The sequence below is a fragment of the Balaenoptera physalus genome (genome assembly GCF_965194825.1).
Source record: "Balaenoptera physalus genome assembly, chromosome: 3".
NCBI classification, from domain to species: Eukaryota; Metazoa; Chordata; class Mammalia; order Artiodactyla; family Balaenopteridae; genus Balaenoptera; species Balaenoptera physalus.
The window spans coordinates 115,674,360-115,689,921 of NC_138890.1; the positions used below are offsets into that span (position 1 = coordinate 115,674,360).

The 15,562-nt window shown below is 40.1% G+C and overlaps 1 protein-coding gene across 3 annotated transcripts in view; it reads right to left on the reverse strand.

The window, feature by feature from the left end:
• SCAMP1 (secretory carrier membrane protein 1) overlaps nucleotides 1-15,562 on the reverse strand; it is a 105,308-nt gene that overhangs the window by 62,872 nt on the left and 26,874 nt on the right. Inside the window, exon 1 of one of the 3 annotated variants that reach the window (XM_082458227.1) lies at nucleotides 14,572-14,732. The exons of the other annotated variants lie outside the window; for them this stretch is intronic. Coding sequence (XP_082314353.1) covers nucleotides 14,572-14,580 — 9 coding nt within the window. The 5' untranslated portion in view covers nucleotides 14,581-14,732. Of the gene's footprint in view, nucleotides 1-14,571; nucleotides 14,733-15,562 lie in introns of those variants that run through there. 3 annotated transcript variants of the gene reach the window in all.

Consider the following 15,562-nt stretch of genomic DNA (forward strand, 5'->3'; position numbering starts at 1 on the left):
GAAGAGTAGCCCCCGCTCACCGCAACTAGAAGAAAGCCCACACACAGCAACGAAGACCCAACGCAGACAAAAATAAATTAATTAATAAAAAAATTTATAAAAACAAAAAATATATTCAAAATGTCAACCTCACCAGTAATCAAAGAAATGCAACTTTCACCTAATTTATTTTTTAAATGATTATTACCATAAGACTACTACCACATTTTGGGAAAGATGTGGTAAAATGGGTATTTCTCACACACTGATAATGGGAATATAAACTAGTTCATATAATAATCCTGGAGCACAATTTGACATCATGTTTAAGAGCCATTTAAGTATTTATACACTATGACCCATAAATAGCTACTCCTCTCTTTTTTTTAATAAATATATATATATATATTTTTTTTGGCTGCATTGGGTTCATTGCTGTGTGTGGGCTTTCTCTAGTTGCAGCAAGTGGGGGCTACTCTTCGTTGCTGTGCACGGGCTTCTCATTGCATTGGCTTCTCTTGTTGTGGAGCACGGGCTCTGGACATGCGGGCTTCAGTAGTTGTGGCACATGGGCTCAGTAGTTGTGGCTCGCGGGCTCTAGAGCACAGGCTCAGTAGTTGTGGCACACGGGTTTAGTTGTTCCACAGCGTGTGGGATCTTCCCAGACCAGGGCTCGAACCCGTGTCCCCTGCATTGGCAGGCGGATTCTTAACCACTGCGCCACCAGGGAAGCCCCATAAATAGCTACTCTTAAAAAAAATACAGAAATAATCCAAGGTATGCACAAATGTGTGTATGCCAAAATACTCCCTACAGCATTATTTGTAAAAGCAAAAAAAAGTTAGAAATACCCCCAAATGTCCAAGAGTAGATAAAATATAGACAAATTGATAAATTATGATCCACCCATAAGAGACTATATTATGCAGCTATTTAAAAGTTTTGAAAGAATATGAAATGGGGAAAGCTTGTATCAGTTATAAGTTATGGGACTTCCCTGGTGGTCCAGTGATTAAGAATCTGCCTTCCAATGCAGGGGATGCGGGTTCGATCCCTGGTCGGGGAACTAAGATCCCACATGCCGCGGGGCAACTAAGCCCGCATGCCGCAACTACTAAGCATGCGAGCCACACCTAGAGAGCCCACATGCCACAACTACAGAGCCCATGCACTCCGGAGCCCGCACACCACAACTAGAGAGCCCACGTGCCGCAACTACTGAGCACAACTACTGAGCCCGCGTGCCACAACTAGAGAGAAGCTGCGCACCACAACAAAAGATCCCGCATGCCACAACCAAGACCCCATGCAGCCAAAAATAAAATAAATACATTAAAAAATTATAAGTTATAAAACAAAACTGTATATACGGTATAATCCCAATTTTTTATTTTAAAATGTATCAATATGTTAACAGTGATTGTTGCTGAATAGTGGGATGTAAAGCTTTTTCTTGTATTTTTATCTCCACTATAATTTTTATCACCAAAAGAACTGTAAATTCTCTATTCCAAATGCCTGTTCCCCCACTCCAATATTTCATATTAATAGGCAGAAAAACTGAAGCTGATCAATCCTAACTATTCTCCAACTAGAAAATTATGGCCCTAAAGTATCACTCCCTTAGTTTAGATAAGTAGCAACAACAAAACAATGACTGAATAAAATGCCTGGCAAAGTTAGTCTGGCAGCACACTTCAGGAAAAGCACACAGAAATTACTCAAGAATTCACCCAGTTGAAACCATACTATAAATTCTTTACTGCTTTAAGTAACAAATGAAGTATTAAGTATAAAGAATTACCAGATAAGAATGAAGGCTAGTTTAGAGCTAGTATTTGATATATTTGAGGTAATAGTTGCTTGTGGTATAGCAATGATGAGAATTATTGGAGAAGCACAAATCTCTAATACCAGTGATATTAACCTGACAGCTGACAATTTCTTCTAATTTGTCAATGCAAGCTAAATCTTTGTCCAGCTCTGGAACCCAGTATTTTCATCAGCCACAACATGCTTGATTAGCCACCTCAAGCCAAGTATAGCTCTTGTCATAATTATTAAAGACCTATTCTAATGATGGCTCCAAATTCTTTTCCAACTTTTCACTTCTGCACATATGAACAAAAAGAAAATTAAAACAATCCACTAAACACTTCCATGTATGGCAACACAGCAGACCACACATCTGTAGTGACACCCCTGATACGCAGTACCTAAAAATGCTGAATCAAATTTCATTTAAATAATATTGTAAATACATGACTAAGCTGATAGGAAATCCTGAGAGGGCAGAAAGTAGGAAAAGCCACAAATCCAAAGAAGCGCCTTGATGCCATGCCATTAACAAAATCACCAGGATTCAATAAGCTGGAGACAAAGCTTGGGAGTCCGTATAAGGTAAAATCAATCTGTGATCACCCCATAAAGCCAGGACTTCCTAAAAAGCAACATTCTCAGTGGATAAGCAGAAAAGCAGCTTCACAGAAAGAAACAGTATGAATACTTGCCTGTCTTGCCCTTGACTCTGGATAAGGAAGGAGAAAAAAAAAAAACAACTAGAAATCTTCCCTGAGAACTCCTAATCATAAACCTACCACCTTGCAGACTTGGGGCCAGGTTTCACACTAAAAATACAGACAAAATATTCCAAGTTGAAATTTTCATTTCCAGATATCCCAGGTTGGTAGTGACTTCAAGTACCTGGGAAAAGTAGAGGAACACACTTTAAAACCAGGCTTCAGGGCTTCCCTGGTGGCGCAGTGATTAGGAATCCGCCTGCCAATGCAGGGGACACGGGTTCGAGCCCTGGTCCAGGAAGATCCCACATGCCGCGGAGCAACTAAGCCTGTGTGCCACAACTACTGAGCCTGCACTCTAGAGCCCACAAGCCATAACTACTGAGCCCACGCGCCGCATCTACTGAAGCCCGCGCACTCTAGAGCCCATGTTCCGCAACAAGGGAAGCCACCGCAATGAGAAGCCCGCGCACCGCAACGAAGGGTAGCCCCCGCTCGCCACAACTAGAGAAAGCCTCTGCGCAGCAACGAAGACCCAACGCAGCCAAAAATAATAAATAAAAATTTAAAAAAAAAAAAAACAGGCTTCAAAGAATTTTCACAGCTCAAGTTCCAAGTAACATTGGCTCATGACTTAAACACAGAAGGAAGCAAGCCACCATGAGCAAGGATCCACAGACATACAAACTACAAAGTAAGATCAGAGATACTGGAATTATCAGATGCAAAATATAAAATAGATATGCTTAATAAAGAAATAAAAGAAGGTAATAAAAGCATGACTAAGCAACAAGAGACTATAAGAATTGACCAAATATCTTTTAAAATGATACAAATGGAACTTACAGAAATGAAAACTATAATAATTAGAATTATAAATTTAATAGACAAGTGTGAAACAGAAGACTACACAAAGATGAAGAGATAATTAGGGAAACAGAAGTGAGTCTAAAGAAACCGCACAGGTTGTAGAGAACGTACCTGAGGACACGGGGGGGAAGGGGAGGCTGGGAAGAAGTGAGACAGTAGCAGTGACATATATACACTACCATGTGTAAAACAGATAGCTAGTGGGAAGCTGCTGCATAGCACAGGGAGATTAGCTCAGTGCTTTGCGACCCCCTAAAGAGGTGGGATGGGGAGAGTGGGAGGGAGGTTCAGGAAGGAGGGGATATATGTATACATGTGGCTGATTCACTCTGTTGTACAGCAGAGACTAGCGTGACATTGTGGGGCCGTTATAATCCAATAAAGATGTAAAAAAAAAAAAAAAGGAGAAAAAAAAAAAAGAAACTGCACAGAATGTAGCAGAAAGGTGAAAAAAAAGGAAAATACGAGAGCTTAAGAGAAATGAGAATAGAGTGAGAAGGTACAATTGAGAGTTCCACAGGAAGCAAACAGAGAGAATGAGGGAGAGTCAGTGTTCAAAGGGAACGTGAGGGCACTAATTCTCAGACTCCAAACTCCAAAACCCAAACCAGATGTTTTAAAAGTTAACACCTAGACACACTATAGTGAAAGAGCAAATCCTAAGTATAAGAGATCTTAAAACCATCAAGAGAAAGGGGGTGTGACCAAGATGGGAGAGTAGGAAGACCTTCAGCTCACCTCCTCCTATGAGCTTCACCAAAATTACAACTATTTACAGAGCAGCTATTGATGAAACGACCTGAAGACCAGCAAAGAAGATCTTCTGCAACTGAAGATATAAAGAAGGAGGCACAGCAAGACATGGAGCACAGGCAGAGTTGCAGTATAGACAAGACCCACACCCCTGTGTAGGCAACCCACAAACGGGAGGATAATCACAGTGCAGAGGTTCTCCCCAAGCAGTGAGGTGTCCAAGCCCCACCTCAGGCTCCCTACCCTGGGAGTCCTGCACTGGGAGGACGAGCCCCCTACAATACTTGGCTTTGAAGGCCAACAGGGCTTGCTTTCAGGAGAGGCAGAGCACTGTAGGAAACGGAGACCCCTCTCTCAAAGGGCTCACACGAAATGTCACCTGCTCTGAGACCCAGGGCAAAAGCAGTCATTGAAAGGAGCCTGGGTCGACCCACTTACTTCTTGAAGAGCCTCCCAGAGAGGGAGGAGGCAACTGGGACTCACTCTGGGGACATATCAATAGACACTGGTGGCAGCCGTTTTGGGGAGCTCATTCTGTCACGAGGACACTGGTGCTGGCAAGCACCATTCTGGAATCTTCTCTCTAGCTTATTAGTGCCAGGACCTGGCCCTGCCCACCAGTAGGCCAGCTGCCATGGGACACAGCCCAGCCCACCAGAAGGCCCAGAACCATCAACAGACGAATGGATAGAGAAGATGCAGTACATATATAGAATGGAATATTACTCAGCCATAAAAAAGAATGAAATCTAGCCATTTGTGACAATGGACGGACCTAGAGGCTGGCATGCTAAGTGAAATAAGTCAGACAGAGGAAGACAAATACAGTATGAGTTCATTTATATGTGGAATCTAGAGAACAAAACAAATGAACAAACATAATAAAATAGAAACAGACTCATGAATACAGAGGACAAACAGGCAGTTGCCAGAGGGGAGGAGGGAGGGGGGAAAACAGAAAAAGGTCAGGGAGATTAAGAGGTCCAAACTTCCAGCTCCAAAATATATGAGTCAAGGTATGAAATGTACAGTGTGGGGAATATAATCAATAACTATGTAGTATCTTTACATGGTGACAGATGGTAACTAGACTTATTGTGGTGATCATTTAATACTGAATCACTATGTTGCGTAACAGGAACTAAAATAGTGTTGTAGGTCAATTATATTTCAAAAACAAACACACAGAAAAAGAAATCAGGTTTGTGGTTACCAGAGGCAGGGGGTGGGGGACGGGGAATTGGATCAAAGTAGTCAAAAGGTACAAACTCCCAGTTGTAAGATAAATAAGCACTAGGGCTGTTATGCACAACATGATGAATATAATTAACACTGCTGTATGCTATATATGAAAATTGTTGAGAGTAAATCCTAAGAGTTCTCATGACAAGGAAAAAATTTTTTTCTATTTATTTCATTTTGTATCTATATGAGATGAATATTCACTAAACTTGATGTGCTAATCAATGCATGATGTAAGTCAATTTTTTTTTTTTTGGCCACACCGCATGTGGGATCTTAGTTCCCTGACCAGGGATTGAACCTGTGCCCCCTACATTGGAAGTGCAGTGTCCTAACCACTGGACCACTAGGGAATTCCCGTAAGTCAAATTATGCTGCACACCTTAAATTTATACAGTGGCGTATGTCAATTATAGCTCAATAAAACTGGAAGAAAAAGAAGGGAAAAAAAAAAAAGAAAGACACAATACCTATACAAAGGAATGCCAGTAAGACTGAGAGCTATTTTCTCTACAGCAACAATGGGATCCCAAGCAGAATGTGCCAAACTGATGAGAGAAAGTAACTGTCAATGCTGACCTCTAAATCCAGTGAAATTAGCTTTTGAGAACTACGGTGAAATAATAAATATTTATAAATATTAAAAGAGTTACTACCAACAGACCCTCACTAAAGGAACTTCTACTTTAGGAACAGGAAAACTAGTACCAGAAGAAATATTTGAGATGTAAGAAGTGGTATCTTTCTGCCTCATTGGACACTCCTGAGTATATCATCTTCATTTTACACTCATCAAAACTGCAGATACAGAAGGGAAGTCAACCTATCTGTAGAAAAAAAGAGTACTCTAGTGCACCTAGATGTACTAGAGTAAGATAGGCTCTTCTCCTGACAATCCTGAAACTGTGTCTGTCACTGCTATGGCAGCCCCTGGGAAAAACTTAAAGTATTTAGAAAAGTACAGAAGGTGTGAAGATGGAGACAGAGAAGAAACTTTAGAGAAGCCAGGAGAATAGGAGAGTGACCTCGGGGGCAGAGCTCTGGCCAGAGCAAGGCTGTACGTCCTTCTCCCATGGCGGATGAAATTTCACAAGTTAGGAACAGACTACATTTCTTAAATCTCTGTAAAAGTTATTCTTTTATACTTTACATGGTTATAATTATTTATATTTTAACACAAATTACATTACTATGTTTGCCTATCTGTGTGGCTTTGGAGAACTCAACCAGGATCAACAGATTAAAAATTATAGTAAGATATATTTTCACTCAACAGAATTAAGAACATTATAACAATCAAAGAAATACAACTATGGAGAGACTTTTCTGTTATATAGTGAGCTCTCTGCATTGAAGTTCCAAAGGTGTTTCATTATTAAATAAATGAGCATATAAGATCCCTTCAAGGAATGAGAGGTGCACAAGTTGTCTTTCTCACGTATACAACAAATATGTTCTCCTTCCTGGTTTTCTTCCATATTCGAAACACCTATTCAAGAAAATTTCTCCTTGCTTTTCCTGGCTCTTTCTCTTCCATCTGTGAACCCATAATGTTTCTAAGTATACTCAGGCCTAAAGCAATGTTTCTTAACGTGTTCATAGATCTCCTGCATCAGAAAGCCCTGGTGCTTACTGAAAATGCAAACTCTACGCCCCACTGTGGACATACTGATTCAAAAACTCAGGGGTTGAAGAGAAGGGGTTTGCATTTTCAAGATGGTCACATTTTAAGTAAGCTCTCCAGGGTGATTCTTATACACCCTGAAATTTGAGAACTCCCCTCTGAGGCAACAAAGTTTACAGTTTCTATAAACCACTGTCTATTCTTTCACCTAATGGAGAGACTGCCAAAAGAAACCTTAAACTTTTTGCAGCTTCCACTGACCTTATCAGTCTCTGATAGAACTGATTTTGGCTCTGCCTAACACAGATTCCCTTGTTATCAAGGGTGGTGAAAATTAAACGTACTAATGTCAGAATCAGGACAAGTAGAAATAATTTTATCTGAATAGATGACCATTTCAAAACAAGGCTTTTAAAGATTAGAGTAACTGGGGGAGGAGGTACGTAATAGGAGGAAAGAAGGGATATACAAGAATGGGAGTTCCCAAATAGAGAAAGGCACATGAAGGAAGAGAGGTGCAGCCAGACATATTTATTCATACGTTCAAACATTCATTGATCAACTGCAATGTGCCAAAAACAATTACAGACACTTGGGAGACATTAATGAACACAACAGGCAAACATCCCTACTCTCATGGAGCTTACAATCTAGCAATGGAAGATAAATAATACATATAATAAATACATTATAGAGTATCTTAGAAGGCAGTAAATTTTATGGAACAAAAAAAAATGAACACGGTAAACGGGTCGTGAGTATAAGCTGAGCAGGGATAATTTTACAAAGGTGGTTAAGAAAGCAAATATTTCAGCAAAAACTTTATGGAAGTGAACAAGTCAGCTTTGCAGATATCTGGGGGAAGACCATTTAAGGCAGAAGGAATAACCAATACAAAGTCAGGAGAATGCCTGGCCTAAGGAAGACCAGGGTGCTGGGAAAGAATACACAAAGAAGGAGTGAGGAGATAAGAGTGAGAGATATTAGAGACCAGATTATATGCTATTTTAAGGACTCTTGGTTTTACTGTGGAAAAAAATCAAAAGCTAGTGAAGAGTTCTAAGCAGGAGACTGAAATGATCAACTTTTTTTTTCAAGGTATCACTCTGGCTACTGAGCTGAAAATAGATTAAAGGTGGAAAGAGAGAGAGTAGTCAGGAAACCACCACTGCAGTAATCCAGGCAAGGGATGATGGCAGCTCAAGCCAAATGGTGGCTATGGAGATAGGGCATCAGATCTGTATGTATTTGTAAGGGAGAGCCAAGAGGATTCCCCGACAGAAATGTGATGTGTAAGGAAATGGAAATAATGAAATACCACCAAGGTTTTGGCCTAAGCAACTAACAGGAGAGAAATAAGAAAGACTGAAAACGGGCAGGTTTCTAAGGAGGGGGCTCAGTTCAGTACTGGACAAGCTGAATTTGCAGTTTCTAAGACATCCAAGGTAGACATACCTAGCAGGCAGCTGAATACATGAGTGTGGTGTTCAGAGCAGAGTTCTGTGCTGGAGATGTAAATTTGGGAGTCACCAGCACGTAGATGATATCTAAAGCTGTAAGACTGGATGAAATAACCATTTGAGTGGCCATAGATAGAGAAGAGAAGCAAAGCCTAACTCCTGGCACACTCCAATACTGGGACTGAAGGGGCAGGGAAAGGAGAGAAATCAGCAAAGGAGACGGAGAAGGAAAAACTTAAGTGCTCTGAAAGCCACATGAAAAAAGTTTTCTAAGAATGAGATAGTGATCAACTGTCAGTGCTGTTGATAGATGGAGTAAGATTGCAATTTTACCACTGGATTTAGCAACGTGGAAGTCACTGGCTACCTTGAAGAGTGTGTTTTGGTGGAGTGTTGGGAGCAAAAGACTTACTGAAATACCTTTCAGGAGAAAGGGCTGAGGGGAAAGAGAAGTAGACAGCTCTTCAGAGGAGTTCTGCAGCAACTGGGAGCAGAGAAAGTTTTTCAATGACAGAGATGTGAGAATTAGACTCAAAAGGGAAACGAGGTTAACATAAGGTTTTGTTACAAAGTTACAGTAATCAGGACAGTGTGAGACTGGCATAGGGATAGACACAGATCAACAGAGTAGAATTTAGAGTCCAAAAATACACCCTTACATTAACCATTAATTGATTTTCATCAAGAGTGCCAAAATAATCCAACGCGGAAGAAGAGTCTTTTCAATAAATGGTGCTAGAACTAGTGGATATCCACGTGCAAAAGAAAGAAGCTGTAAACCTATCTCATACCATTCATGAAAATTAATTCAAAATGGATCATAAACCTAAATGTAAGCACTAAAACTATACAACTCTTAGAAGAAAACTTAGGAGTAAATCTTTATGACCTTGAGTTAGGCAATGGCTTCTTACATATGACACCAAAAACAGAAGCAACCAAAGAAAAAAAAGATAAATGTGACACCAAAATTTAAAACTTCTGTGTGTCAAAGCACACTATCAGGAAAGTGAAAAGACACCCCACAGAATCGGAGAAAATACTTGAACAATGCAAGGGTTAGGCACTGATCCTCCACACAGCTGGAAATCCACGTATAACTTTAGAGCCGGCCCTACATATCCGAGGTTCTGCATCGGGGATTCAATTAACCACTGATTGTGTAGTACTGTACTATTTAGTGAAAGGAATTCACGTGTATGTGGACCCCCACAGTTCAAACCTGCGTTGTCCAAGGGTTAACTGTATCTGCAAATCACTTATTTCATAAGTGACCTGTATCCAATATCACGTATTCAATATCAAAAAGAAAATCCAATTTTAAAATGAGCAAAGAATCTGGACACTTCTCCAAAGATAACATACGAATGGCCAATAAGCACATGAAAAAAAAATGTTCAACATCATTAGCCATCAGGGAAATGCAAACCAAAACCACAAGGATATATCACTGCACATCCGCTAAGATGGCTGTAAGCAAAAAGTCAGACAATAAAAAATTTGGCAAGGATGTGAAGACATTGGAACCCTTCTACACTGCTGATTAGATTATAAAGTGGTGCAGCCACTTTGTTAAACAGCCTGGTAGTTCCTCAAAAAGTTAAACATATTATTACCATATGACCCTACCATTCCACTCCTATGTATATATCCAAGAGAAATGAAAACATATGTCCACACAAAAACTAGTACACAAAGGTTCAGAGCAGCCAAAAGTTGGAAACAATGTAACTGCCCATCAACTGATGAATGCATAAATAAAATGTGGTATAAAAAGCCATAAAAAAGGAATGAAGTACTGATATATGCCACAACACAGTGGAACCTTGAAAATATTACGCTAAGTAAAAGGACCAGTTGCACAAGACCACACATTTTACGATTCCATTTATATGAAATGTCCAGAATAGGCAAATCTATAGAGACAGAAAGTAAATAATACTTGCCTATGGCTGGAGAGGGAGGGAGGAATGTGAAGTAACTGATAAAGGATGCAGGGTTTCTTTCAGGGGTAGAAGAGACAAAAATATTCTAAAATTAGAATGTGGTAATGGTTGTACAACTCTATTACTACACTAAAAACATTTAATTGTACACTTTAAATGAGTGTATGGTATATTAATTATCTAATAAAGCTGTTAAATGAATAATAAATTTTTGTGATTTTTTTTTCCCCTAACATAGAAGAAAACATGTTTTTATGATGATGTGAACGATCCAGTAGAAAGTGATAAAACTAGTGATGTTGGAGAGGAGCAATTCAGCAAAGTTCTTAAGTGAAAGTACATGGAATCTACTGCACAAACAGAGGGAATGGCTTTAGATAGAAGCACAGACAGTTCATCTATAAGCAAAAGGCAGGAAAACAGAACACATGGGTATAAACGCTGGTAAGTAGGTAGACGTGATGGTGGAAGTCTGTGGATGTTCTCTACTGGTTGCTTCAATTTTCTCAGTGAAATAAGAAGTAAGGTCATCAACTGAGAATGAGGATAGGAGGACAGATTTTAAAGATGAGGAGAGAGAAGAAGAGAGTGGACAATTAAATAACTAGGACATTCAGTACAACTTAGAGCTGGTTATGAACTAAAAATGAGGCCATTCAGTATGTTTACATGTGTTTCTCCATATTTAGCTGCAAGGTAAGGGCAGAGAGTATACAGAGTTGTCTTTAACCAGGGCTTGGCTTCTAGCCAAAAGATTATGTCAAAGTAAGGGGGAGAGGGGAAGGCAAGGGAGTTGAGAGTACATGGGGAGTGATTATGACAACTGGATGTGGAATTTAGGCTGAGAGAAGAGAGTAAGATGTAGATAAAGGGCAGTGACATAGTAGGATCAACAAGCCAGAGGTCCTGGTGGAATTGAAAGATGTGTTGAAATTGAGGAACTAGAAGAGTAACCGAAAAGATATAAGAAATGGGAGTGAGTGACTTGAGATAACATGGAATGCAAAAATCAATGGAAGAGATGAGGTCAAGGCAATGACAGGCAGGATGTTGGAAAGATCATCACTAAGAATTCAAAATAGGACAGTGGGGACTTCCTTGGCAGTCCAGTGGTTAAAACTCCACGCTTCCACTGCAGGGGGCATGGGTTCGACCTCTGGTCAGGGAACTAGGATTCCGCATGCTGCGTGGTGTGGCCAAAAAAAAAAAAAAAAAAACATATATGACATTCAGGAGGAGTTCCCTGGTGACCTAGTGGTTAGGATTCCGAGCTTTCACTGCCATGGCCCAGCTTCAATCCCTGGTCAGGGAACTGAGATCCAGCAAGCCGTGCAGCGCAGCCAAAAAAAAGAAAAAGAAATACATAATGGTGGATGGGGAAAATAGAGTAGGGAAAAGATGTTTTTAAAAATTACAAAATAGGAATAGTGTTGGAAAGAGTAATAGTGAACCAAGAACTAAAATTAAGAAATGAAAACAAAGAGAAATAAGGTGTAGTAATTCAGAGATCAGTAGATGACAGCCACAATGAGACCTGGGACCCAATTATAATCTGATGACATGAGATTCAAATGATGACATGGGATTTTTTTTAGACAGGAAGGAGGAAGACTGTCTAGAAGCAGCAACTAGAAACAAAGACAATACCTACCCCAATTTTATGCCCAGCTGTCTGAGAACTGTGAGAGAAAAAGCAGCTAGTTTTGGAGAAGGTTACAGGGGAAGCAGTGTCCTCACAGAAAGGCCAGTTTCCACAGAGCAAAGGATAAAACATTCAGAGAAAAAGATAAAGATATAGGGGATTCTGATGAAGTTGGACTCTGACTTCCAGAAAGCACAAGTTTCAGGAATTAAGGAAACAGAAGGGCTCAGAATAAGAAATGTGCAGACGCATCATGAGGATTAAAATCCGGGAGATGAGGAGGAGTCTGGGGCTTCTCGTAGAGAATGACATAAACAGGAATCGAAGGCATAATGAGATTAGTCCTGATAAACTTAGGGCAGTCGAGTGTTGAGGGTAGGGAGGGATAAGTGTTCTGCAGGCTCCACTTTGATCCTTTTAAATGGGCATGAAGAGATGTGAAGTTATACAGTCCTAACCATAATGTGCCATCTTATTCCCAGTGTGGCATACAAACCCTAAGGTGAATCTCAATGATTCTACCCTCCTGGTGTTCACGTCTTAATATAATACCCTCTCCTTGAGTGTATGCAGGACCTGTGACATGCTTCTAATCAACAGAATTCGGTTAACAGTGATGGGATATCATTCCCTTGATTACATTATGTAACATAGGGACTCCATCTTAGTAGCAAAGTGTGAGAGACTCTCTGCAGACTCTCTGAAATAAGTGGCCATGATGTTGAAGCCTGTGTGGCAAGAAACCATGCAGCCTCTAGGAACTGTAGACAGCATCGATGACCTGAAGGTGGCCTCCAGCTGATAGCTGGCCAAAAGCTGGGGCCCCCAGTCATACAATCACAAGGGTATTAATTCTGGCAACAACCTGAATGAGCTTGGAAACAGATTCTTCCCCAGTCCAGCCTCTGGATGAGAATGCAGCCCAGATCACACCTTGATGACAACCTTGTAAAACCCTGAACAGGCTTCCCTGGTGGTGCAGTGGTTGAGAATCTGCCTGCCAATGCAGGGGACACGGGTTCGAGCCCTGGTCTGGGAGGATCCCACATGCCACGGAGCAACTGGGCCCGTGAGCCACAATTACTGAGCTTGCGCGTCTGGAGCCTGTGCTCCGCAACAAGAGAGGCCGCGATAGTGAGAGGCCCGCGCACCGCGATGAGGAGTGGCCCCCGCTTGCCACAACTAGAGAGGGCCCTCGCACAGAAACGAAGACACAACACAGCCATAAATAAATAAATTTAAAAAAAAAATAAAATAAAATAAAACCCTGAACAAATGACCCAGTTAAGCTGTGCCCAAACTCCTGACCTACAGAAATGATAAAATAATAAATGTGTGCTTTTTCAAGCTGCTAAATTTTTAGTAATTTGTTACACAGCAATAGAAAATTAATATACCTAGTATGAGAGGTTCATCTTGGCCCATTAAAGGAGGTAAGGATAACCTAGGGAAGCCAGGCATTATGACCACACACAGTGTCTCTTTACTCCATTCAATGACCAATAAATGCCCTAAGGAAGGTGGTCTCAATGGGGCTGTGGGTTAGAAAGTAGATGACTTTAGCTGGAGCAAATGGCACCTTAGACGATAAGATTAAACAGACAGTCTGGGGAAGAAGTCTATGGAGACTCTCTACTTTCTGCTCAATTTTTCTGTAAACCTCAAACTGCTCTAAAAAATAAAGACTATAAAAAATTAAAAATAAAAAAAGATAGTCTTAAGTCAAATCATGGAAGCCCCACATGGCACACTACTATGTAGGCAATGCATAATCAATGCACACATTTCTAAGGAGAAAAGACCTAATCTGAACTTTGCCTTAAAAAAATAATTCTAGTCATAGTGCAAAAAACTGATTTGAAGAAGAGAAACTGGAGACAGGTAAGTAGACAGGTCATTGTATTATCTCACATGAGTACCTGAATTAGGACGGTTTAGTAGGAATGAAAAGGACAGACAGGTAATATCTCCTGGAGGTATAAATGACAGGACGTGGCTACTGATTAGATGTAGGAAAAGAAGCTGTTTGAGCCAACGACGACTCAGGTACTTCCAGCCAATGACACTAGAAGAACAGAAGCCAATAGTTATCATTAAATGAGACAAGAAACAAAGAAGACTGGTTTCAGAAGGGACCGATAACGAGCTCCAAGAAAGACAAGAAGCAAAGGAGAAAGAAAAAAGGAAATGCGTGCCAAGGGAAAAGAAAGACAGATATTACAGTACAGGAATTGCTTTTGTGGTATTAAAAATAGGCAAGCTACTATGTACTATCCAGTCAGTGCCTGGAGCTAAAAGTTTTATCCATTTTCAAAACAAAAGCTGACATCAGAAATTATTTAACTCAACATCTTCCTCTCTGCCTCCACTGTTACACATTGAAAAAAAAGAAAAAAAAAGATGCCCAGAGAGGTTAGATGGCTTGTCTAAAGGTACCAACTAATTAGCGGCAAGGCCTGGATTAGAATCCGGGTCTTATGACTCTCAGTCTACTCCATGTCCTGAATTAACTTAGTCAGAGGCAGTTCTTACTTACATAAATCATTTATCTATGTCCTTTATGGTCAGAAATGACCACATGAGCGTGCCAGTACTTGGAATTTTCTTCTCTTGGTTCTTCTGCACATCTTGCTGCTTTATATGACAGAAATCATATATGTCAACAACTAGCAGAACAGAAAAGGAATCAAGCAACTTATTCCTGAAGAAAAAAAATATGACAGTAAACTAGGCCCTGAGAAACATCACTAAGGATTTTATCAACAGCACCACACTTCCCCCAGCAACACACATAGGTCTCCCTATCCCTGTACTTCAACACCCGCCAGAAGACATCCTGTCTGAAGCCGTGAATGCCATCACCAGTGGCTGAAACGAGTGAGAATCAAGCTGCAGTAGGCATTTTAAACTGTTGCCTAATTTAAAAGGAAAACATTCCCCCTAAATACATAACAGTTCTCAAGGATGAGCTAATCCTTCTAGTAATTTATGCATTAAGCTTTAGAGGGCAGGCCAGGGAAGCTACCCACCAAGCTCAACATAATTCCAGTGGTAAAATGCATTTTGAGTTCAAACAGAAAAAAATTATTTCATAACCAAAGACTACCTTCCATTTTATAGCACATCTCAATTCAGACCACCACATTTCGACTGCTGAATAGCTTTCCAGTATACTACCAACAGACTAAGTCTAAACTATGTGGTGTTTTATGAGGATTCCTTTCTCTGAATTTATAATACAGAATGAATTAATATGTAAATTATTAAAATTATTTAAATATTTAATTGTTACTTTCCTTGAAGTTTCCATTCAAACAGAAAACTAAATATAAAAGGAAACCTAATAAAAAAATTAAAAAGACAGGAACTTTCTAAAATCTTAAGGTTATATGCTCATTCTGCTGAAGGATCTTCCTACTTGACCTCAAGTAGCTCACCACACCCTTCTGCAACAATCTAGAAGCTTCATTTTCACAAATACTTGTCTAAGACAAATATGGATAACAACAATCAACTAAAATAGTATC